At 37.8% G+C, this 27,758-nt stretch overlaps 1 protein-coding gene across 9 annotated transcripts in view; it reads right to left on the reverse strand.

Moving 5' to 3' along the window:
• SATB1 (SATB homeobox 1) overlaps positions 1-27,758 on the reverse strand; it is a 135,274-nt gene that overhangs the window by 56,581 nt on the left and 50,935 nt on the right. For 8 of the 9 annotated variants that reach the window (XM_042476280.1, XM_042476281.1, XM_042476282.1 and 5 more), the window contains 2 exons: positions 8,128-8,239; positions 4,610-5,064 (listed from right to left, as the gene is read on the reverse strand). In XM_042476280.1, the coding sequence (XP_042332214.1) occupies positions 4,610-5,064; positions 8,128-8,239 (567 nt within the window). The remainder of the gene's footprint in view (positions 1-4,609; positions 5,065-8,127; positions 8,240-27,758) is intronic. The other variant, XM_042476285.1, reaches the window with a different exon arrangement.

The raw sequence follows: 27,758 nt of genomic DNA on the forward strand, positions 1-27,758 counted from the left end.
GAGTCTGAAATCCATGTGTACAAATCAACAGAACAGCAGCTACTTAAAAATCTGTTCTCAATGCTACTGGTGTCACATAGCTAGTGAATTAGGGGAGTTCCAGCCTTTATAAGGCTGAGGTCTACAAAAGTTCATGCTACCAACTTCTATCTTTCAGTTAGTCTCAAAGGTGCTGCAAGATCCCTTTGAATACTGAAGGGTTTTTCTTGAAAAGTGAAAAGAATTTCATCCTGCTACTCAAAATGTTAGAATGGAACCCTTTCACTCACACAATATCTCAAAGAAGCAAGCTCCCTAGTCTAATGAATTTCACTGCTAAGCAAAAGAAAGGGGTACAAATGTTTGATAAGGTCTATCCCTGTCTATCCAACATTGCACCATCCTCTTCCCAATGACAAACACAGGAGCAGGACCATCAGTAAGGACAAAATCTAACTGTTCTTGGGAATGTCCTTGGGAAATGTATAGCTGGCGAGAAATCCAGTTATTGGGTTTCTTCCAAAATATCCAAAATATATTGGCGTGTCCCCTTCTATTGTAATCTTTGAAATTAAAAGTGTAAATGATGACTGGAACCTATATGTTAATATATATTACCAGAAGAAGAGAAATTGATAAACATCGACTTACTCCAAAGTACCAAAATAAAAATATCCTAACAAAATAACAACACTTGCATTAAAATAAGGCATTATATATGACCTTAAGCGATTTTTAAAAAGGGGGGAAGTAGAGCTATCCAAGCTGATGAATAATGGAGGTAGGTTCAACTAGACGTGCTCACCTGGAAACTGAAAAAAATAAACTGGGCTGTTGTGTTAGTGCAGATAGTACAATAAAAATTAATGTAAAGATTGTACTTCTGGCTTGTACATTCTGATATTCAAGATTTCTCTAGAAATTTTATAGGTGCTGAGATTAGTCATAACATAGAGCAATGTGCAACCAGTCTACTATGGGATTAGTGATTTACCAGCAGGAGTTCTACATGTAAACTCAAGTCCGTTTAATTTAATGTCTATGCCAATACACCTGTTTTTTTAATGCAAGGAAAATAGCCCACCAAAAATGGGAAGAACACAATTTCTATAAAATAGTGTTATTCAAAAATTCAAAGAAAACATCAGATGTATCTACCAAAAATGGGGATGTGAAAATATAATTCAAAATAAGCTAGGACAATTTTAAGGCCTTTCACTCAGATTCTTTCCCCATCTTTTCATCTATTTTTAAAGTACAATGTTGTTGTTATGTGCCTTCCACCCATTTCCAAGTTATGATGACCCTAAGGCCAAGATATCATGGGGTTTTCTTGGCAAGATTTATTCAGAGGAGGCATGCCATTGCCTTACCCTGAAGCTGAAAGAGTATGCCATGAGTGGGGATTGAACCCTGGTCTCTGGAGTCTGAGTCTAACATTTAAAACCACCATGCCACACTAGTGCTCACAAATTGTAGCATGATTTAAAAACATGCTACAGGATGAGTCTTCCTTATGTGGAATTCTGAAATCCAAAATGTTCCAAAAACTCAAACATGTTTCCATGGACAGCTAATATTGTGTACTCTAATTTCATGCACAAAATTACTAAAAATGTTGTATAAAATTATCTTCCAGCTATGTATACAAGGTATATATGAAACATAAGTAAATTTTGTGTTTAGATTCAGGTCCCATCTCCAAGATATCTCATTTTGTCTGTATATGCAAATACATATATTCCAACATTCAAAAAACTCCAAAATCCAAAACACTTCCAGTCTCAAACATTTTGGATAAGCTAATCAATCTATCTTACTTTGAGGTCTTCCATTCTTTGGCACATTTACTCAATTTTCAAGAAAACAGTTGTGATGTTATTTGTAGTATGGGACACAATTGCTTTTGTAATCTGAACAAATGCTCCTGTTCTGACTTTCATACCACTATACTACTATATTTTATAGCACTACAGCACTATATTTTATAAATATGTTTAGGTAAAATTTTAATCACTTCTTTATCATTAAAAAGATTAAAAAACAGTATAAGTTAGAAAGGGATTTTCTAAAAATGTGAGGAAAAGTTCTAGTGAACTTTTCAATGTGTCTCACTAAAGTATATGTTGTTTTATATTATTCCAGTTATTTATTGAAATTTGTATACATATTTCCTAAGAATTTTATTTCATTTGTTTTGATCAGCCATTGAATTTAAATTTTATTAATATTTTATTATAGCATTTTAATTGTTAGATAAACTATTGTATTGCTAGGTGCTTCTCTTTTATATTACTACATGCAAGAACCAATGCTAGACTTACACTGGGAAAATGGAATCTGTTCATTATGATATGGCATTTGGAAAGAAAAGACCAAGATTGAAATGCAGGGGCCATATGTTGGTCTGTCTTTATGTTGAACAGTCCATTAAGTGGTTTGTGGAGCAGCTTCCCATAAGGTTAGTAAAAGATATTATAAAATTGGACTTTCTCTATAGTTACATGGTCTGTGTCCTGAACAAATATTTTTGCATCTGTAATTGTTGGACTCTCTCTTTATAATGCATCTTCAATTTTCAATTTTTATTGTTTTTAAAAATAATTTAAACCATTTATGAATGTTTACACATTTTAAAAAAACCATTATGTAGAGAGGTCTTGTAGCATCTTTGAGACTAACTGAAAGAAGATGCTACAAGATCTCTCTACATACTGATTTTACTAACTAACATGGCTATATCTTTGAATTCTACCACTTTTTGAAATCATGTTACCCTATGGATTTTAATCCCTTCATGGTATTTGATACTGTCTAGTTTTATGATTTTTCCCATTTTGCACTTCTAATATATATAATATTATATACATATACATATTTATGTAATTGTGTCCATCCTCTTTGTGTTTTTTTCCCATAGGTCACAGAATGGCAGGATATTAGTGGGATAACTTTGTCAATGTTTCCTATTTATTTTTATCTTTCAAAGGTTTCACTAATATGCTATGCCTCTGTGAAACCAGAGGCGTGCTCACAAATGTCAAAGGCATGGAGGACCACAGCATTCATCATCCTTGGAGTCACTGTACAGGTACAAATTTAAACATCAAGGACAATTATATATATAGGTTTGCAATTCAGATAAATTGATCCTGAATAGTACTGGTGCAATGGGAGAGATTCTCATTACTGGGTTTCCTACCTTTTTCTTTTGCATTCTGACACTCGTCTACTTTCATACCTTCAATAAGGCAAATATCACCATCGAGGGTGAGTGACAAAATAAATGAAACAACTGGGCATGGACAGCAACAGTGACAGCCTCTCCTGTTACATCTGTACTGTTAAAAGCAAAGGCCAGTTTCACAGGTTTTGACCCACAGTTCTATTGTAACACTATCAGAGTGAAAATCTCCATCAGTGCAGCTATGTTAAATTACACCATAGCACCAGTGGTTCTGTAACCACTTGCCTAACAAACAGTATTGGCTACCATCACTGAGTTAATTCTGAATATGCACAACAACTAGGGCAAGGGTGGGCAGCTTCAGCAGGTCTAAGGGCCAGTTTTCTACACCAGGACCTTCCAGAGGTTGCATGGACTGCCAAGAATATTCCCTCAAAAGATATCTGCTTCTGTTTTTGAAAAATGGGGAAGGTAGGGATGGTGCACAGTGCGGCAAGTCCTGCAACCTATTTTGAATGTGAATTGTTACTGCTGGGGGCTTCTAGGAATGACAATTCATTTCTCTTTTGGTTGAAAAAAGGGGGGGGGGGAAGAGTGCGCGTGCGAGAGAGAGAGTTCTCAGAGATCACAAAAACAACCAAGGGGAAGATACTTTTGGGGCAAAGTCTGACAACCTCTATGCTAAGGCAAGAGATCTATCTATAGGGATCCATAAAACAAGACAGATAAGAAATAAATTGTTGTTGCTGCTCTGTTGTTGTTGTTGTTGTTGTTATGTGATTGCTTGATATTGGATACAGGAATGGAAGTTGTTGGATACAGGCACTAGCAATCTGTAACCGAACTGTGACAGACACATTGTTTAAGGCTATAATGTAAGTATAGTTTTGTGAATTCAGCAAGAAGTAATTTGAGCTTGGAGTATGAAGAATATAGAAAAAAAATGTACACTATCACTGAAATGAGCTACTTTTAGAGGAGAACATAACTGCAAATGAGACAACTGTTGTATTGTTTTAAAGATCTTCCCCAACATGAGAGTAAAGAAAACTATATTCAAATGGTGTCTTAATATAATGATGAACCAAAAAATTTAATACTTTTATTCAAACACACACACATACACATATTTATATAAACAACGTGTGTGTGTGTGTGTGTGAACTTTTAAAATTGGTGGCTTACCCCAAGAGCTGTAGGATAAAAATTATAAGAAGAAACATCTAACTCATTAAAAATTTTTAGTGCAAGAATGAAATTAGAATTACAATTACTTGCAGGTAAGTGTGGCATGTATCATTCCTTAAATATAGTTAGAATATCTATATTTTGCATCATGTTATACCTATCCATCAAAGCAAATCTAAATTAGGGCAAAGAACAATTTAGGGCATATGGGGAAAATTAATCTTGCTCTTTTTTTTTTTTAAAGAAAAGTCTAACCTGAGTTCTGTTAAATGCCACACGTGCAAAAACTGCCTGCGAGATTCCTGCTCGTTTCAATTCATCACGCACCCACTGGTAGATATCGGAAGACACCTCTGTGTTAGTCGAGACCTGCTGCTCCAACGGCTTGTTTATAGATCTGCTGACGGGAGGAGGATGGTTCAAGTACTGTTGGTTTAAGGACTGTTGGGCTAGAAGTCTGTTCACTGCATACTGCTGGTTTAGCAACTGGGCCATTACCAGCTGCTGATTTACCAACTGAGGACTAATGGGAGTAGATACAAGTCCAGGATGCAGGTTTGGAAGTGGGGTCCGAACAGATGGTTGACTGCTATGAGAAAGCTGAACAGGAGATGGAGGCTGCTCAGCTGTGTTCCCTGGGACTGGTTGATGACCAAAGTTGACATGGTTGGTACCTTGCTGTGATAGTTCAGAAAGGCTATCCATTTCAGCTACAGAGAAAAAGCAGGAATTATTATTTACTTATATGAAATTATATACAGATACATATAAATACAAGGGAAATATTTCATAAGACTACTTCTTTACTCCTTTGCATTTCTTTGAAGTTAACCTATGAAATTGTATCAACTGGCATACTTATGAAATTTATTTTTAGTGAGACTGGCATGCTAAACTGAGCAATCTCATGTATGTATACTCAGAAGTAAGACAGATTCACATAATAGAACTAACTTCCAGGTAAACACACACAGTGCTTTATAAATGTTTGAATGGAAAGGTCAAAAAGTCAAGGGAGGATCCAGGTCAAACAAAGCACAAATGTAATACGGTATATGTTTTGAGTATCTTCAAATTAAATTAGTATTACCACAAGAAGACGGGCATCAGTTCCCAAGTAGTGAAACCCATGAATGCTCCTCACAGAGATATCACAACATCCTCTAAGTGCATAGCTACATCATGGAAATGAGTTCCTTGTGTGCATATGAATGCAGTATACACACATTTTATTTTTTATTGTGCTGTACACTCTTTCATAGACAAATTTTCATATAAAAATGATTATTTTTAATATATTTACTTCATGAAGATTTTCCCAGTTTCCCCCAATTTCCAATTGTTCTATAGTAAAAATGGGGGGAGGGGGTTGAGAAAATAGTCCTATTTCCTCTTCTCCCTTTTTGAGGTTTTGTCATCTTACTCATTAGACTTCTTTTTAACAAGAACAAAAATTAGTCTTCTTTTAGTGCAAACAACATGTAATGCCCAATTAAAAAATTGAATTCTCTACAGATAACTTTATACCTGAAGGTTCTGAAACCAAAAGTAAAAACCATAATCCAGTTCCAGAAAAAGCTGGTTCACAAGTCTGTATACATAGTTCAACATCTGGTTACTTTTAAAACAGCCACTGCTTCTGTCCAATAAATCACTTCTGGATACAAGCAATGTGTGTGGGGGGGAAATGCCTGTGCGCTTAAACTGTGTCATGACTAGCAGCCATTCTGCTGTTGTAAGGTGCTAGACTGCAGTAATAACTGCAAATTCTTACAGATTTGGCCACATGCAGCATCAATTTTCATAGACACTTATCCATACTCCCATACCTAGTTCGGAGAAGCAAGAGATATGACACAGTCTTTTGGCATTTTAAAAAATACTGTGGCTGAAAAGCAGTGTAAGGTGACCTAAAGTCTTTGTGTTGTTTTATCTATGACAACTGTTTTCATACATACAAACCAGCACTTAATGGTTCAGCAATCAACACCAACATCTATGCATGAACTGGCTTATATTCTGCCCCATTTCTATTCTTAGAGCAGGTCCATGGTCGCTAGCCTGAATATTTTCCAGTCAAGTTTATTTTCATTCTCCATCTATTGAAACTCCGTGGTCAAAATATTGTAAATATTTTCAAAATCTAAATTAATCACATGGAACATACACCATCAAGCAAACAGTATTTCATAGTTCTTGAGTAACAATAGGTCTTGGTCAGCTATATGATTTTTCAGTTAACAGTTTATGTGATTTTTGGACTATTTACATTATTACTGGTTTAATCTCACTGGCCAGCTCAAAATGTAGTGAGGTTAGATTATTTTAAACGTGCATACTATGGTAATATTGGGGACAATAAATAGATCTCATTATAGTTTTTTGTGGGTTTTTCAGGCTATGTGGCTGTGTTTTGGAAGAGTTTATTCCTGACTTTTCACCAGCATGTTCTCTGAAGATGCCAGCCACAGATGTTGGCAAAATGTCATAGAATCATAGAATCACAGAATAATAGAGTTGGAAGAGACCACAAGGGCCATCCAGTCCAACCCCCTGCCATGCAGGAATCCAAATCAAATCATCTCTGACAGATGGCCATCTAGCCTCTGTTTAAAGACCTCCAAGGAAGGAGACTCCACTACACTCCGAGGGAGTTTGTTCCACTGTCGGACAGCCCTTACTGTCAGGAAGTTCTTCCTAATGTTGAGGTGGAATCTCTTCTTGTCAGGAATAAACTCTTCCTGAAAATGGCCACATAGCCTGAAAAACCCACAAAAACCCATTGGATGCCAGCCATCAAAACCTTCAACTTCGTATCAGATCTCATTATATTCCATGTCTTATGTGTGCATGTGATTGGGTCTTTGGACTGCACTCCACAACTGCTACCTTTTCCTAACATACACAAGCTGCTTAAGCACTGATTGTTCTATAAATCTGTTGCATATAGATTACATTGCTAAATGTTTGGGGCACAGAAGGCTCCAGATGCAGGATCTAAGGGTGGGATCCAGATATTGGCAGGAATTATATCAGTAACTACACCATCATAGGTAATAGCAATATGAGGGGAAAGGCCATGGACACACTAGCCATAAAGAAAGTAAGGCACTGGAGAAAAGGTCTGTTCAGTCAGTAGACTTTTTGTCTACATTCCTTTACCACCAGTGTGCAAACCTGGAAAAACTGCAACCTCTAGTGTAATGCACTAACAGACTTCCTATGGAAATTAATGGGACTAAAATTAGCTATCACCAATTTATGTCCTAAGGATTTTATTGAGTTTAAACTAGTTATAGTTGTACCCAACTGTACTTTAGATAAATGCCACAGAACAACAATGTGACTACATGGTGCTACCAAAGATACCCTTAAGTGATGAATACCAATAACAATGTATTCCACTTTCACTAAGAACTGTTTCTAAATTCTAGATTTGGTAAACTCACCATACTTCAGCAAATTGTGTAATTTGTATAATGGCAATATAAATGTGGGCCCAATGATGGCATCATCATCATCGTCACCATCATTATTGTGTAGAGTTGACAAAAATATGGTCAAATCAATCACTATAAATCTAGATACTTCTTTCTTCTTCTATAACTCACAAAAATTGTACAAGTATAAACCCTTTTCCCCCTCAATAGTTGCACAGAAATTTCCTCACAGTAGCAATAGAAGCCCATGTTTCAAGAATTCAAACAAGCTTTAAAAGTGTTAAATCTTAAGTATGTAGTCACCATGACTTCAATTCTCCTCTTTTTGCTTACCCATCATATCTTTTGCCTTCTTGAAATGTTTATACCACCTCCCAAATTCCTGACATTTTGCTGCTGAAACGTTTGCATAGTAAGTGCTGTTCACAATGGAAGAAATCATACTCTGAAAAGAAAGTGGGGAAAGCATCTGTATTAATGATATATTTAACAAAATAAGTTATTTTAATCATTTGATGGTTAATATTTTTAGTTTCAACACCATATTAAATTTAATACTTTAGTCAGTTATGCTGGGATATCCCACAGAAATACTGTTATAGTATCCCAGACAGATATCATATAATCTCACATTTTTTTCTTGTCTGTACCCCATCCCATTACACTTGTATAGTGAGGATGTTTTTCCACATAAAAGATAAAATGTATTCTGGCATATTTTAAAAATCACGTAAAGTTGTATTTTGACACATCTGAACACTAATGTGCAATGAGGCTGCAGAAGGGAAGAAGATGCAGAAAAATCTCAATTTAGAAACTTCGTTCACCTAAAATTATAGGATGGAAGTGAGGGCAGATCTATTGTGCCTTAACCATCAACTAAAGTTTGCACCTGGGTGGAGATGCCTGAAGTTGAAAATACATGCTACGAGACCAGTGTTCAAATAGCCATTCAACCATGGAAACCCATTGGGTGGCCTTGGGCAAGCCATATCCTCTACTACTGAGAAAGGCCACGACAAACCTTTTCTGAACAAATCTTGCCAAGAAAACTCCATTATAGGTTCAGTTTGGGGTCACCATAAGTCACAAATGACTTGAAGGCATGCAACAACAAAAATAACCAGTTAAGTAAGCAGTCCAGTACAAGGATTTCACCATATTCCCTTTCAAATTATGAACCCTAACTCCTTCCTAATAGTACTTCTACATACATTTCATACATATAAAAAACTTACCAAAGTTATGTACTTTCTACACTAATCTGTTTTATGTTCTCAGAATACAGGAGAATAAAATCTTTAAAGAATTTATTTATTTACTGTAAATTGAGAAATTTATGCCCCAAAATTGACCCTAAAATCCTGGGTCAACTTATATATGATGACTAGACTAATACTGGTCCTGAAACAAACACCGCTGTGGTGCCCCACTCTTTGTGCCTGGAGGCAGGAGTGTGTGTGTGTGTGTGTGTGTGTGTGTATGAGAGAGAGAGAGAGAGAGAGAGAGAGAGAGTTTCCTGATTGGATTTCCCATCAAAGCAACACACCTTTTAGTTCCACTTCCTTCCTTCCCCAATCTGATTTAAAAGCTTTCCCTTCCCATCAAAGAAACAGCCCATTTAATTCCACTTCCTTTCCTCCTCAACCCAATATTACAACCTCTCCTCCAGCACCAGGAAAGTGGTGTTAGGTGGTCAGGAGTGGTTTGACAGGTCAGGAGGGACAGAAGTGGTGTTTTTTCCTTTCCATGCTTTGTTATAGCCTCCTAATTATTACCTTCAACTTATCCATGGGTCATACCAAGATCCATGATTTTGACTCTGGAACCTTCCCTCAACTTATACATGAGAGTGACTTGTATACGAATATATATGGTAAAAGAGACCAATTTATTATCTTAGGATAAATTTAAATTAATTTTTCTGCTATGAAGACAATTTTGTCCCCACAGCTATGGTGGTAGAGTCATAGGTATTAAAGAATAAGAAGCACTTCACTTATAGGTCCAAAACACATTGCAGAAATAATCCAGTCAGAGACAACTTTAACTGCCCTAAGTCAGTGCTAGGGGAATCTCGGGAATTGTAATTTATTGTGGCACCAGAGCTCTCTGGCAGAGAAGGCTAAATGTCTCACAAAACTATAGTTTCCAGAATTCCTTAGCATTGAGCTGGGACAGTAAAAGCAGTCTCAAACTGGATTATTTCTGCAGTGTGTTTTGGACCACAGTTTCAGTTGCCTTTTAACCATGTCACACCAATGGACAGCAATAATTCCTTCTGATTTCAACCTCAACCTTCTCCACCCATCTACACATTTTAGTAAATGGTTGAGGCACAACAGATTTGACCTCTCTTCCATAACTACAATTATAGGTGAAAGAGGTTTCTAAGTGTATGTAATCATAATAATCAGATTGGGCCACAAGGACTTTGTTGAAATAGGAGACAGTGTGAAGAAGAATAAGAACCATGTATGTATGATAAACTGAATTTATAGTACAGAAGTAAAATAAAAATTTTATTCAACCCATTAGAGTATGAAGTGGTGCTAAGGGCCACCTATGATGAAGCATGAGCAGGTAACACAACTGTAAGAAAATTCAAATTTAGAGAATTGAAGTTCTAAGATAAAAATGTCAAAATAAGCACTTACAGAACTTATAGAAACTATATAGCGACATATGACTCACAAATCTTGTTATCTTATCCAAACTAGACCCAATCTATTTTATTGTGTGCTAGCTTATTAAATATCAGAAAGACATCTTACAAATTACTATTATCAACTCTTTGAAACACAGTCTTGTATTCTCTAACTTCATATTAGAAGGAACCTCTTGACTGTAAGAACAATTCAGCACTGGAACCAATTGCCTAGAGAAGTGGTAGGGTCTCTTCCTTTGGGCATCTTCAAGGAGATAATCTAGCTGGAGTTCCTGCAGTGAGCTAGAGATTGGATTCGATGGCATCTAGGCCATTGTGCTCTATGACTATATTAATTCTATTATTTCATATGAAAAAGACTTCTTAAATACACATGTGTATGTATAAGTGTGTATGTATATGTATATGTATACACACAATTTTCTAAATATATGTACAATTCCCAAACCATATACTGAAAGCAGAGTTAAACCAGATGTTGTTTAACTGCATGTCCCATCAACCTTCAGTTACTTATGCTGGTTAGGACTTAGGTAAAGGTATTCCCCATAGACAAGTTTGTCAAGTTGTGTCTGACCATTGGGGGCAGTGCTCATCTCCATTACTAAGCTGAAGAGGCAGCATTGTCAGAGATTACTCTGTGATCATGTGGCCAGCATGATTGCACAAGAACGCTGTTTACCTTCCCATCAAAGTGGTACCTACTTATCTACTTGCATTTGCACACTTTCCAATTGTTAGGCTGGCAGAAGCTGGGACTAGTGGTGGGCGCTCACCCCATAATGCGGCACCCAAGCCTCAAACTGCCAACCTGCTGATCTTGCAATCAACAGAATCAGTGTCTTAACCACTTGAGCCATCACATCCATTTATCAGAGTTATAATCCATCAACATTCGGATGGCTGCAAAATGCCAATCCTAGTTTAAAGGTTCACCCTGAGATGTTTCCATATCTTGTTTTTATAAGCCAAGACTTTCCATTTTTTTCCCTTCTACTGTAAATATTTTGCAATATGTAAGGAAAAAGATTTGCATAAGCTTAGAATTATTCAGTTATTTTCTGCAGTCTGCTCATAGGTGCAAATAAGCCTAACAGAAAATATAGGCTGTTACAATATCAGAAATAGGTTTATCTAGGACCCAGTAACAACTTTTGACTTTGATAATTAATTTAATCAGCCTACATCATTCTGCCTCTCCATCTTTCCTGCACGGTTACTTGAGTTCATATGTGTCTCAAGATCCAGAAATACAAGAGTACTTGTTGTTCTTTTTCTAAGACTGATGAAGATTTGATCTGAAATGGTGCCACCTTTGCAAAAGCCCCCTACACTGGGACGATACCATCTGCCACAGCCTGAGCTTTCTTATCAAAATACATTATTTATAATTATCTCTTCCACAACCATGTGGCAAAAAAAAGAAGATTTTTTTTCTAAAGTTCACTTCTGGTTCAGTTACGCAGCTTTAAATGTATCCCATATTCTTAGTCTTATGCCATCATTAGATAGGAAAGGTGCTATTGCAACAATGTTGCATAAACTGTAGCTTAAAGAAAAGATGTTCTTGATAATCATTTTGCATTTACATTTTATTTGCTTAAAAAAGAAGCAGGGGATTCTCTCTAGGTGCGAGAAAGACTTTCATTTTGATCCATTCTTCTGCTATCAACAGAAAAGATTTTTTTAGCATGACCTTTCTTAACTATTACCTGTAGATACTCAAGAACATACATCCTGGGACTAAAAATGCATTGTTCTTTTTGTGAAACAACAACAAAACATTAATCAGGTCAGTTCAATGATCTAAACCAAAACTGCTCATGCTTTGCTGCCAAATCAACCTGCCATGACAAACTCTGTTATCTGTGATTGCTCAGCTTCAGGTCATAAAACCACTTATCTCGCCAATGTCCCAAATCCCTCCCTACCATCTTTAATGTTCACACCTTAAGTATTATTCCTGCAGATCTGTAATAACGGCGAGGAACATTCAGCAAAGATGGACATTGCAATGTTTACAAAAATGTGCTTGCTCTCCTAATAGGCAACTCTAAAGACAGATGTTCTCAAAGACAATGGCATGAACATAGTTCTATTAGGTTATTTTTCCATATGAAAAATATTTCAGCATACTTTGACAGTCCTTCCTGATTGTTAAAAATATAAAGGGAAAAATAAGCATTTGTACAACTGTCTCACCCATTTTGAAAGCTTTCAAGCTCGATCAGCAGTGGGGGCAAGGGCTACAACAACTTATTTACACAATTATCTAAATACGATTAAACAGCTGATGGACAAATATTAAACTGGAAAATGTATAGTCATTTCAGCTTAATGTAATCCTCTTTCTGTAAACACCCAAGATGATTTTTCTCCAACTAGAACAGTCCTGACATCTCATAAGCCTAAGGGTGAATAGCAAGAGATTGTTTTTGATAGTTATAAATATTCAAAAGACATGCAGACCATCTGCTTTCATAATACAGGTAAAGCAAGACTGCAAATGGTGACTGCTATGCAAAAATGATCCTTTTAACAAAGTCTCTCTCTTCTCAAAAACTATAGAGACAGATGTCAAAAACTGTTTTAAATAAGGCCAAGCAGGAGTGTGCGAGATGGAATATTCCTTTCACACACAGAGTGTGTAATGCCTGTCTCTTTTTTCTTCCTATCTATCTGTGAAGCATATTTCTAAGAGTTTTAGATATCTTTTTTAAAAATAAAATCTCTCAAATAGCCTCAAACATGGTGTTTGGATTATGAATGCTAATTGATTTCAGTTACATATCCCCCTCCCCCCATTGAACATAAAGTATGGTTTGGATGGAAGTTGGTGAAAAAATTAAATGAGGTTAATTTTACACTATTCCCAAAACATCACATTGCACATAAGTCAGTATCGATTCCTATAAGCGTCAACATGTCTAATTTCCCTTTTATTTCCAAATTTGATTTTATTTATGTTTTAACATTAATGACACTCTTCATGAGAGGTCTTGTAACAACATAATGATTTTGTCAAGTGGCAAGTTAAAAGATACTGTAAGTTATCTTCTGAGCTGAATATAAAGAGCACTGCCCATAAACCCTAACAGTCAGTTTTCAGAAACGAAACATTATCTTGACAGTAACCTTTTAATGTATCATATTAATGACACAGCAGTGTTAAGCAGCACCTTATTTTTATAATTCTCAATAAAAGGGACATTTACTGAACAATCTGTCAACCACTGGAACCTTTTCTTTTCCCCCAAATGAACTCTAAAAAGCTCTTCTATGATTTCTATATGTTTTTCCCAACTAGGGTAAAGGCCATCCCACACTTTAATACTTCTGATATCAGAATTACTCTATGCATTGGGTAGCCAGTGCCAGCTTCAGATTCACCATGGCTGTACTCAGAAAAAGCAACATATGAATGAGCCTCCAGTTTTCTATGTACCGGTAATGGAAAACAAACCTGGAAACTGATAGTTAGCTGTAGCTTTCCATTCCATCTGAACTGGGAAACTGGGGTCTATAGTTTCCAAGAAATCAACGAATTAAAACTCTGCTTAATACTTTGGTTTGTTTGGAAGCTATTAACAATGGTTTCCTAACCTACATATAACAAGAAGGTGTAGTTAATGTGATTTCTTGGTTTATTTTCTTACCCACACAGAGGGAGAAATAAAGGAACTCCATGCAGGTACAGAAAACTTATTGGTACCTTGATTTATTAAGCCAATGCACACACATTTGAAGCAGCTATTATAGTAATGTGAAATAAAAATGAACACAACATACACATAACCTTGGTCAGGTTGCTCTCATGGAACAAAAGACTTTGCTGTTGTCGTGTGTGCCTTCAAGTTGTTTTCACTTTATGGCAACCCTAAGGCAACCCTATCATGGGGGTTTCTTGGCAAGTTTCTTCAGATATGATTTGCCATGGCCCTCCTCTGAGGCTGAGAGCTTGCTTGTCCAAGGTCACCCAATGGGTTTCCACAGCTGAGCTGAGATTCGAACCATGGTCTCCAGATTTATAGTCCCGTGCTCAAACAACAATACTACACTGGCACTTTGGACAAAAGACTATAGAGATCTATAAGAATGGGACACTTTTTAATCTTATAGATCCATATGGCAAAAAAAAAAAAAAAGATATCGATCTATAAGATTAAAATGTGTTTCAACCACTAGTTCTGTAAGGCACTACTGAAATGAACATCAATTTTAAGCATTTACTTTGCTAGATTACAACCCCCAGAAATCCCCAGAAAATATGGCCATGGTCTATGAGTTATGTCTTATATTCTAGTTTTCTACACATTCCTTTAATTCCTTCCTGATTTGAACTATCTGGAAGTGGCATTTCTCTTAATCAGAATTAGTTTGATTTGACCTCGATGACATTAGTTCAAAACACACTGTAGAAATAATCCAGTTTGAGACCGCTTTAACTGCCTTGGCTAAATGCTAGGGAATTCTAGGAACTGTAGTTCTGTGAGACATTTAGCCTTCTCTGTCAGAGAGCTTTGATGCCACAATAAACTACAATTCCTAGGATTCCCTAGCAGTGAGCCAGGGCAGTTAAACTGGTCTCAAACTGGATTATTTCTGCAGTGTGTTTTGGACCCTAGTCATTTAACCACATATGACTGGCAAGATGATGCCATACCTCTTACTAGGAATATGGTGACCAGTGTGGGGAAGAGAGGAAGGCTCTGACATTAGAACCAGACAGATCTGTGCACAGTGAACAGAAATTACTGAATATCTTCCTTCAGCTTAGAATTAGGATAAGCAGTTGTGACTCTTGTCAAAGAAATCTCCTGAAATTATAATTCCTTTGTTTGCCAATTAAGGTGGTTTTACAGTCTAGAAAAAATAGTGTGTGTTGTCATAAATTTGACTTACTGGGTTTTGCTCTCTGAATGAAGTCTAGCAAAAGTCTGAATTGTTTCCATCTATGATGCCATCCCTAGGGGTCTAACTAGCCTTGCAAGACACACTTTGCGCAAAGTGTGGAAGTCTTGACAACAAAAAAAGTGCCTTTCCCCTTCCTGTACAGGAAGAAATCTTGCAGAAGGTAAATGAACCTTTGATAGGCTGTTTCAACATGCTGAGACAGCCTGTCTTGTCAGAAACAAGTAATTTATGAAGATTTCTTCATAGCCCTATGTACATTTGAAAATAAACATGACAGCTTACATTTCTTTATGGTTTTTACATTCTTTATAGCACAAACTACACACACACACACACACACACACACACACACTTTCTCTCTCTCACTCTCTCTATTAGTATCTTCATTTAGTTTGACAACTTGGAGACACACTGTAGCTTTATTAAAATAATGGCAATATATTGTATTCTTCAGACTATGAAGTCTAAATGTGCCTGAGTAATATTATCCCATATTGTTCCTATAATCTCAAAAATCTATTACAGCCATCTGCTGACTCAATGGTCAGAGTCATTTACTAAAGACCACTGTTGTAGAGAGTAGTTGCTTATGAAGCACAATTTATTTCTTAGGACAATTCCAAGATTAAAGATTTATTCAGAAAAGGGAAAAATCTCTGAAAGTATCAAGAGTTTCCAGGTCTCTTTGTTTTGATTTTACCTGCATATTCCCTAGTTTATATCCAAATTCTTCCTTGAAATATCCCAGGTTTCTCTTCCTCACTTTCCCTTGCATCTTCCTGCCCCCATAACATAACATCTAGACTTGGGCAATGTTTTGGAAACCGATTTTCAGCAACCTCCACAAAGTTGTGTTTATTATAATTCAAAAATTATAGCCGAAGTGCTGAAGTACTTAGCAATATTACACTCATTAAGCATTAGAATAATTTTGTTTTGATGCATAATATTGGGTTAATTTAAACTGACCTGGGCAATAGGCATGTAAAGACCTTGACAATGTCAGGAGTTACTAAGAAATACTTCAGGATTAAGAAAATATAATTTGACTATCCAAAACAAAACCAGGTTGGACAGAAACAAAACCTGGGACTTTTGGATATATTTTCCCTTATAATGGAGGGACTCTAACTGGTAGCTCAAATGCATAATGTTGTTCGCCTTTACAGATGTTACTGAAGTGATATGGGACTGTCATTAAGTTAGACACATCTATTTAAGTTTATTAAAAGAAAATCTTCTCACATCTCTCTGAGGGGCACAGAGGAGATGATGGCCAGAAAATCCTTGTTTCAATGAAGCAGCAATGATACTTGATACAGACTGGGAGTAGGGATGTTACCATTTGATACACATATGGGTAGGCAGTGACAGAAGAAAAAGACAGTATACATGTCAGAGCCCATAGAAGATAAAGAAGGACTAAGACATAATGGATATAAGGAAGGGGAGTAGTTCTTGTAGTTTGTTGTGGCACCGGAGTTCTCTGAAAAAGAAGGTTAAATATTTCGCAAAACCACACATCCCAGAATTCCATAGCATTGAGCCATAGCAGTTAAAGCAGTGTCAAATTTCATTATTTATGTCTTGTCAAGGTTGCAGCCAGGGTTTCCTATGTCTGAACAGAAGACTGGGATACAATTCACATCCCAATTCCTCTGACAAAAGTGGAGCCAGAGCAAATCCAAGGAGAGATCTCATAGGTGTTTATCAGACGAGCTCTTAAAGAGGTACTATTCCAGTGTGACTCCTCTAGCTGCCTCCTGTTGCATGCTGGGATTGGCAGTTTTAAGGAGGGGTATTTAGAATTCTCAGGCAGTGAAGTTCAGCTCCTTAAAACTGCCAATCCCAGCATGCAACAGGAGGCTGCTAGAGGAGTCACACTGGAATAGTAGCTCTTTAAGAGCATAGTGTGATAAACATCAGAGTCACATTACAAAAGTAAATTTAAAGCAATAATTCATCACTTTTTAAAATAACAACTGTTTTCTGAATTAAGATTCATCCACATTTGCAATAAAAATTGTGAAATACCTTTATTAATGATGTTGTTGTTAACTGCCATCAAGTTGGCTTCCACTTAGGCAACCCTATAAATAAAAGACCTCTAAGACACCCTGTTATTAGCAGCTCTGTTCAGGTCTTGCAAAGTCCTTCATTAAGTCTACCCATCTGCAATGTTGTATTCTTCTTTTCCTACTGCCCTCCACTCTACCAAACATTGCCATCTTTTCTATTAAGTCTTGTTGTCTTATTGTATGCCCAAATGGGATAGGCTCAGTTTGGTTACTTTGGCTTCTTGGGAACTTTCAGGTGTGATTTGCTCTATGACCCATTTATTTGTCTTTTTGGCACATACAATGGAGCTATGCTATACTATTAATATTATGAAAGTTTTATTCCTATTAAATCTGGTGTAATGGTAAAGTTCTCAGGCATATTTCAGTAGCTATACATATTATAACAGTTATGAGTACCAATGCACAATAGAAAATGGTTCCACATAAGGTTGAGCAGAGGTGCTTAACCACACAAAACTCCCTTGGACACATTTGTGTAGGTAGAATCAAGGTTGGTATACACAGCCTGTTACAAAGTGCATCCCTTCCCAAATTCTCTTTGCATCCTTGATTCTCTCCACTCCTTACTTTTTCCTGTCTCTCCACAAAGGGGCAAAACATACCCTGGAGAAGAGGATCAAAATGGTGGATGGATTACACAGGTGTGCAGAACTTTGTCTACCAGAGCACATGTTCTTCCTAATCCTTAATATTTTTACTCCCAATAATTCCTGACATCACAATTTTCTGAATGCTTACTTGGAAGCAAATTACATTAAACATGCTTTATTTTCATGAAAGGGTGTGAATGACTGTAGCCTCTGCTTCACTGAAATGCCTTCTTTCGCACTATTTTCCTTGAGACTTTTACCACCTTCCATAGCCAATTTCCAGCCTTGAAAATATCAAACAATGGTTGGTTCTGCCTTTAGCCATTTGTTTTATAATTCCTCCTCTGTTTGCTTTGTTGACAATTTTATATTTGTTTTTTTCAGTGTTATGTTCCTTTCAATTTACTCCATTTAACCAAGACTTACACTTTTTTAAAAAAGTCTTGGCTAAAACATTTCTGCCCCACATTTGGCTGACTAACACTTCTCGACAAGTCAGAAGTCCCAGTTGAAAGCCCTTTGAACCCTGAGAGGAGGGCAAGGACAGAGAGAAGCCACTTTAGTTGGCAGCTACCATTTCAAGGCACCTGATGTAATCCCAAAAGGAACTTGCCCTCACCTTTCCTATCAGAACAGCTGAAACTTAGTTAATGTAGCTCCATGACTAAATATCACCAGAAATACATTACAGTGGCCCATTCCGGACGGGCGTAAAGTACGTATCCAGTAAGTACTAGGGTTAAGAAGGGGCGTCACTTCCTGACACCCCTAATCCTATTACGTACTGGATAAATACAAAATGGTGGCGCCCGTTCCACATGGGCATCACCATCTTGACGTAGCGGACACATAGCATCCGCACGTCACGCCTCGAATGTGATGCCGTGAGTGCACGACTAGTGCCTCGCTGCATCACATCCGGGGCGCAAAAAGAAGCACTATTTTCGGGCTTCTTTTTGCTCTGTGAGGGAGCCGGACGGTACGGAAGACCCAATCAAGAGGCGCTTATTCATCATCTTCTGTGTCTCCCCATATTAACTGCCATAACTCAGTACTAGGGAATCCTGGGAATGATAGTTTATTATGGCACCAGCACTCTCTGGCAGAGGAGGATAAATGTCTCACAAACACAACAAACACAACCATCCCATAGTTCCTCTGGAAAGAGCCTCGGTTCCCCAAATTCGCTTTGCCTGTCCCATGGGGATAGAATCTTTGGGGAAGATTGCTCCCTGGGCTGTCTTGGGAGCTATCCCATAGTTCCTCTGGAAAGAGCCTCGGTTCCCCAAATTCGCTTTGGTCGCCCCATGGGGAAAGAATCTTTGGGGAAGATTGCTCCCTGGGCTGTCTTGGGAGCCATGAAGCGGGGATGTCCTGCAAAACCCATCCCATAGTTCCTCTGGAAAGAGCCTCGGTTCCCCAAATTCGCTTTGCCTGCCCCATTGATCTCTGGGCTGTCCTCCAAAGCCCATCTGGTACTCAGGCAGAGGTGAAAAAGAAAGAATAGTTAAAAATGTTGTTCAATGGCTCTCCTCACACATCGGTCTATGAAAGAGGAGCAGAGGGGAGGTTGCAATCCACCAGAGGAAAGGCTATTATGCGAATGGAAGAAAATGGTGCCGGCAATGCAGAAAAAACCAAAGAGGGTGATACCCCCAGGCCAGCCCCTTGAGTGCTGCTCCTCCCATCCTGTGGAACCCAAATCAAACGCCAAAACGTTCCCATTTAAATACAGAGATTCCTATCTCGGATCAAAGGATAATACTAGGGTAGACCCTAGTATTTTTTTACGCCGGTTTATAGGCTTCTAATCCGGGTTAAATGTTACGATTCGAATCGCAGTGAGAACGATTGCGGGTTAATCTAGAACTGTTTTAGAGTTAATTCGGGATTGAGTGGGAACGATACACCTTGGATTCGATTTGTAAACCGGTGTATAAGCAAGTAGGAACGACCCCAAAGACTTCGTTTTTGTCATCAAGAAAAACAAGGTGAAAATGAAGCCAGCTCCATCAAAAGTCACCAGGAGTCATGAAGGCATAAGTTTGTATGCGAGTATGTGAACAGGAGTATATAAGAGGAATAGTATGAATGGAATGTGTGCCAGAGAGGAATGGCTCTACCTCCTTTTTCCCAAATTCAGTTTCACAGGGTAGTTGTTGTATATTATTTTAGTATTTAAGCATTTTATAATGTTATGTTTTGTAATTCATTTATGGTTATACAGGTCTGCTGTTTTGCCTTTTGGGGAAATTATTATTATTATAAAGTTAGGATAATGATAGGAATATGAACTGGCTGGAGCTCAATGAAAAAGGTAAGATAGGCCTTTGCTCCGCCCCCAGTACGTACTAGGAGTTGGCCGAGGACGTCGCATCCAATCAGGCCTCACTCCTAGTACATACTGGGGACGTCAAAATGGCAGCACCCTATACACATGGTCGCCGCCATTTTGACATGATGGACGCTTAGCATCCGCACGTCGTGGCGTGGTTGTGATGCCGCAAGTGCGCCATTGGCACCTTGTAGCATCACAACTGCACTGCAAGAAGAACCCGCTTTTTGCGGGTTCTTTTTGATGTGCGGGGGAGCTGCGCGGTTTGTCTGCTGTGGCTCCCTCGCGTAGCAAACATGGACGCCAGCAGAGTGCCCTTTTTGAGCGCTCTGTAAAGCGCCATTCAAATGTAAGCGAGAAGAATCCAAACTAAATGAGTCACTCATTGTTTGCCAAGCGACATATACTAACTTGTCCCTCAATAGTACTGGTTTAGTTTGAACTCAATTCATGGCTATCTTGCAATCTAAATAATGCAAATCACAGAAGAATACTATACTAATTTTGCTTTGGAAAAGGTTTACTTTTCAGATAACATAATTCTGGTTATAATACAAGTGTATGGAGAATAACCAGAAAAGAAAAATGAAGGCATTATAAATAAAACATTTCAAAACTAACACTAGAATGAAGCATTAGTTAATAAAAATACCAGAAAAAAAAGAACTGTATGGCCCAGAGGCACTGCCAAGTTTGATGGGGTCTTGGTTGGGGTGCCCTCTGGGGAGCTTCTTACTCTACTCTGGCTTCACTAACAATTTGTCTAACTTTGGGCAGGGGGGAGCTTGTCTCACTCACCTCCCACTACCGCCTCACCAAGATGAGGGGTTCGGCTCTACTCCTGACCCATCTGGCTGGAAAAGTAGATTATACCGATGCACTGCAGTTAGCAACAGCCTTTTGCCATTTCAATTAAATTTCCCTGCAGACTAAAGCAAGAGTAGTAGCAAGATCTACCATTATATGCACATGGCTTGCTGCCATTCTCACTCTAGGGAGAGAGAAGAACAATTTAAATTAAAATGGTGCATAACTGCAGTCTAAGCTACCAATACAGTATTTTGCATCAAGACCTTCACTTACAGCTGCAGTTTCTCAGGTGTATTTTGGGTCTTTTGTACCCTGGACTTTACCTGATAATCTGCATCAAATGACACCACTGGTGTAGTTGCTCAATACACAGCTTTAGTCAACAATACTGTACATTTTAAAATCAAATGTAACTCATCCACATGTTAAGATAGTATAATTTTGAGATCTGTGTGTATATATCTATCTTACTTGTCAAAATAATGTGCAGAGAAAAATGGAATCAGATCCCAATGCTGACTTTTATTTTTAGTATAAGTGCCTGATATTTTGAGTGCTTCTTTTTAAAAGCATAGTATTCGGGCACAATTAGGAACTGCAAGCATGTTCACTTTGTTAAAAAGAAACAGTTGGATGTTTGGGGTCTCAGCCCCAAGATGTAACTCTCCAAGGAAAGGATGTAGACAAAGGAAGACAGCAGAGTTAGTTCTGATTTTCCTGTTAATAACAAACCCATGTTTGTGAGGCAAGCAATGGCAAGCAAACTCCTTTCTATGAGGCACAGAGACCCAAAAGAACAGATATATCAGCCAGAACAGGCTCATTAATTGTCATCAAAAGAGAACAGGCTCATTAATTGTCATCAAAAGAGAACTATGGAGGCTACCGGTTGCCAAAGCAATACAGCCACCCTTATTGTGCACTTTCTAAGTTGTTTCTGACCTATGGAGACCCTAGGGCAAACCTATCTTTCAGTTTTCTTGGCAAGATTTGTTTGGAGAATGTTTGCCATTGCCTTTCCCTGAGGCTAAGAGTATATGACTTGCCCAAAGTCACCCAGTGGATTTCATGGCTGAGTTGGGAATTGAACCCTGATATCCAGAGTCACAGTCCAACGCTCAAACCATTATGCCATGCTGACTCTTACAGCCATCCTTAAACATTGTCAAAAATTTAAACAGTTGATACTTCTGGGAGACACTTGACCACTGACTATGTCTTTTGTGGTGGCAGAAGGCCATTGCAAATGGAATGATGGAAGAGGTTTATAATGCTTACTTTATGCTTCAGACCTGAGGAGAAGGATGGGGTACAGCTCAAAGCTTGTGACAATGAAGAAAATAGGGACTGAAGATAGTCCAATATTTTGGTAGGCCATGGATATCTATCTGTATAAACAGTTCATGACTTCAGTTCCAGAATTAATGCTTTATATAGTACTAGTGATAAGATTTCTGTAACATCTTTCACTAAAATAACTATAATGGTTTATATTTATAATGAAGTTAAAATTAACTTACACATACACAATTCTTATTAGAATTATACAGAAAGAATGAACAAATAACTTTAAAGACAAGATTTAAAAGCATCTTGTAGTCAGAGCTTGTTTTATTCCACTGGCAATGAACTCTCTGACTAGACAACATAGCGACAAAAAGCTCTCATGTTTATGTTCTCTCTTATGTTGTTTACAGTATTGACAATGTTACAATAAAACCTTCCAACAGAATGGAAAGTCTGTTTTCAAAAGAATTATTTAGCCCATGAACTCTCTATTCAATTAAGCAAGGGTTCATAGCCAGGAACTTCTATAAATATGAAATGAATAGGTACAATGTTAAGGAGCAGTAAAGAGCTCTAACTCAGTATAAATAACGTAAGTTCAGGAAAACTGTATGGTATCCAGCTACAAGCACTTGTCCATTTTAAAAAAAACAACTGGTTTAAACAAAAACTGTTTAAATCAAAACCAGCAAAATGCTTCAGATTGTTTTTTAAAAAATGGGTTTCATCCAACCCTGTTTAAAATATGTACATGTATATCAACACTGTTTTCCAAAAGTGGGTTTATTGAAACATATGAAAGCCATTCACTTGCCACAAAATTGTTACTTAAAGCATGAATGATGCTCTTGATGATTTTTGAAAACCACTGTTTGCAAAGTGTGGAGCCAAAATCACAATAACCACTTTCCTCTTAACCAGAGTCTCAAAACCTACTTCTACTTTCCAGTCTCAGCTAAGAGGCAAGCAATTGTTAGATTAACTATGAATACTAAATTATGATGGAGACTGCAAACCACACCCAGTACCTATGAATAAGCCACACTGAGCTCAGTGAGGCTGACTTAGGAGTTGTTGTTATTGTGTGCCTTCAAGTCGTTTCTGACTCATGACTACCCTAAGGTGAAAGGGTCAGAGGGGGAAAAAACAGGTTGTTCCAGTTTTTTCCAATTTGCCATGAATTCCTGCTGTTTGCACAGCCCACTCCCAAAGTGGGCCAAACACTCATGGGCCATCTGCACATGCTGCATTAAACTGCACCGCTGAATTATTTATTTTGCCTCCTCCCCATTCATGTGAACCATCGCATGAATGTACTGCTTGTGACTGCCAATTACCTCTCTTGTCCCACCCAGCTGCCATCCTACTGGACTCTCCACGTGACTGGCCACACAATCACATTAGCAATACAGTGCCACTGCATCAATGTGCCTGGTAACATTTACATTCATTGCATTATTGGCAACTGCTGTGTTTGTCATATTTTGCTTTATAGGGTGTGTGACGGCTTGCTGGTATGATGGGTTGATCTGGCCACTTGTGCACCTAACCCTTATTTTGCCATTTTGCACGGATGGAAGCTTTCCGTCCTTGCAAAATCATCTGGCTAAGTGATGCTCGGGGACAAGTGGTGGTCAGCCAGTGGTGCAGCAGCAATTTCGTGAACGATAAAACCTGTTCTCCCCCATTCTGGCCCAATCCCATCCCGTGCATTGATCAAGCTATGTGATAAACACCTCAGTTTCACTTTCCAAACAGATAGAACAGAAGAAATAAGAGAGTGAAAATGAAAGGGTGGAATAAATGGTATAGGGATTATACAGTGTGTATATGAATCATTCCAGAGTAGCACACTACTATGCACACTAGTTTGTTCATTCTCATTCTCTCTCTCTCTTTCACACACACACACACACACACACACACACACACACACAGAGAGAGAGAGAGAGAGAGAGAGAGAGAGTCATAGGCTCTACATGCCAAATCAAGCTAACACATCTTCTTTCAAAGACACTTCTCACATTATTTCCTGGGACAGTATTTTGGCAAAAAGAAGGGTGCGGTCTTTAAAAAGACAATATTTCTTTTTACATGGAACATTCATATGTAATTCCATGGACATATACTTCTATTCATTCCAATGGAAGCCATATCAAACAGCTTTCAAGGGATCCAATTTCTCAATTAAAACATACTTTTAATATTATATAACAATTTTTACTATAATTTGTTTAGGAATTTTTAAAAGGAATTTTGATCTGCCCCCTTTTCAAGGTGGTCTCTAACCATATTTAGTTTCAGAAAGCATGGTCTAAAGCAAAATGCCAGTATTTCTGCTTAACTTTAGTTTTCATAACATCAGTAGAAGTTTTCTGTCTAGCTGAGTAAAGTAAGAAATTACTATTGTGTTGCTAGCATGGCAGATTCAATACACAATTCATAGCATGATAACTATTTCTATTTCATATAGTTAAAATAACAGAATTTAGCATGTAATCCACAAGGATTTGCGACAGAAAGGAAATATCTATCAGTAATCTGACCCACAGCAAAACCTGAATTTAAGAATGTAGGAAATTGTCTTTTACTCGCTTTCATTATCCATCTAGTTGAGCATGGATTGGGTGAATTTATCCAAGGAATCAGGATGAGATCTTCTCAATACCTCTTACTAGATGGAGAGGACTGCAAACAAATAAAGTGCTATACCATTGAACTGTAATTCATACACAGTAACATAGGAATTAGTTTTCAGAGCATTTCATCGTATGGACTCCCCCCCCCCACCGCCTGTGGTGAGAGTATTAAAAAAACCCCAGACATGGTACAGTGTAAAAAAAAGTCTAGATAAGAAGACTGAAATATTTAATTACTATAGAAAGGATGTTGCTATTACATAGTACTGTCTTAAAGTTTTCCCAAGGGTCATTAATCTGGATCCCACAATTGGGTGTGACCAAATTGACTGTCATAATTAAAAAAATATAATCTAGTATTATTATCTTAAAATATTTTAAGAAACAGGTTTTGCCTTTTCTAGGTATCATCAAAATGCCTACTGTTGACTTCCTTTGTAGTAACCCTTTCTCTTTCTGAACCCATTCTTACTGCTTTATTTAATTTTATTATATTATGGTGGAAATGTGTAAAATGAGACTATACGTTTACAAAATTATAATCTCATAAACCTGGCTGCTCTAAGAAATTAAAATTTATTTGGAAGTGAATCTATTTGAGCATTGAAGAATAATAACCCTTGTGTTTTCCTTTTAACATTTGAATCCCAGATTGCACTGTAACCTATTCTTTGAAATTGAAATTTTAAAAGGACAAATCATTTTCACCTGGAAAACCTATCCAAGTGACTTAAAGTAATACTGGCCATGAGTGGCCAAATTTGTAGACACCAATTTTGTACACAAGAAGCTGTTGGAAGAAACATTTCCAAAACAATGACAGAAATAATCTTTTTTTAACTGTATCAAAATAACTATCCAAAAGACCCTAACTCCCTATATGAACCTGCCAGAGTCTTAAGAGCTACAGGAGAGGTCATTCTGTCAATCCCAGCACCATCACAGACTCTTTTAGTGAGGACATGAGAAAGAGGCTTCTCAGTAGCTGCTCCTACCTTCAGCCCTGTCTGCTTCACCTCTATATTTACTTCTAATCAATTTATAATTATGGGTGTCAATACATTCTTCTACTGTCCCGATCATGCCTAAATGTGTTCTAATCCAAATAATTTCAAATTTAGATTACTACATTTGTGAACGGAATGCTACACTAGATAGACCTTTGGTTCAACCTAAGTATGTTTCTAACATGGTTGTCTATATATTCCTGGTTACAAGTCACACCTGGACGAAAGTCAGAGCCAATTGAGGGAGGTTGTGCCTTTGATACCTTCCACGAATGAGGCCAGAAGATTTAAAAAATAATCATGGCCCAATGGGTCAAGCTTAGGCAGATGACTGGGGGGCATGGAACTCAGATATATTAAGGCGAGCTGTCCCCCATCCTGCCTCTTTTCTGTGAAGGCAGCCTACCCTCCCATCCTAAATTGCAGTCTGAACCTGGCTGGTCACTTCAGGGCTGGGTAGGAATTTTCTCTTCTTTCCCCATGGTTTTTGTCGGCCCCATACTGCATGCAAGGACTGGCAATTGCCTTTTGGTGGCTGATAAATAGGTTTCACTGGCCCATATGGGGATAAAGAACTATTTGGTGCACACCAGTGGCACCCCACTGAAAGGTGAAAGGTTAGGCTCTGGAACAGCTTAGACAGGTCAAGGGATCTGGGGGTTGTGAAAGAACCTGCCTTTCGGGTGGACATGGGGGTTTTGCTCAACCTAACAAACTCAAGGGAGTTTGGAGGAGAGTGCCTTATGTTGACCTCCCTAGGACTGGCTGAGGATACAATTTAAATCATCGGCTTTACCTCAGGGTTCGGTGTTCATGCCCAAAGGGAAGGCTGAAAAGGTGGTCTGGGATTGACACCTGGCTTTAGAAGGACCCACACCAGGCTTTTCACTTTAGTTGATTTCTTGCAAGTGTATTCAAATTTAAGTATTGAAATTCAAGAGTTTAATGTTAAATAGGTTATAAGTCAAATAAATGGCCCTTTATTCATCCAATTTACATGTCTGGTCTCTTTATTTCATGGTTGGGTATCAAGGTGTTATTCCACAGTGTACAAGTAGTCATATTTTACAGACATGCCATTTTATATGTGGGCACATATGCACAGATAAATGCACATTACGTTTCCCTCATATTTAGCTCATTTTCTCCAAACTCTGTTTTTTGGCAAAAATATCATACTGTCTGAGAGTTTCCAAAAAAGCTCCAAAAAATGCACATGCATGAGAAAACACCTTTCATTTTTTGTTATTTCTACTGCCCTTCCTTGGTGAAATGGATGAAAAAGACAAAGGCAGGGAAAGATTCAGTGATAGCGTAGAACTCTGCTTTAAAGCATGGGTACTCTATTGAATACCCAGTGTCTCTGTGAAGAAGTACGTTCCAACCTTGGGAACTGAAGAGTTTCCATTCATATTTGTAATGACTGCAAATGAACCAGCTAGAGGCATCCGCCTGGTATAATAATTCTTATGACACATGTATATAAAAGGAACAGAACCTTGATTTACATTGGCCAAATTAATACTTTGTATGTGTCAGTTTTATACAAAGAGAATTTTAGAACATACTAGCAATCTAGTTTACTCTTCTGTTAAGGATAAAGGAAGGTAGGAAAAAATCCTGAAACATATAA

This window comes from Sceloporus undulatus, chromosome 6 (assembly GCF_019175285.1).
Source record: "Sceloporus undulatus isolate JIND9_A2432 ecotype Alabama chromosome 6, SceUnd_v1.1, whole genome shotgun sequence".
Lineage (NCBI taxonomy): Eukaryota > Metazoa > Chordata > Lepidosauria > Squamata > Phrynosomatidae > Sceloporus > Sceloporus undulatus.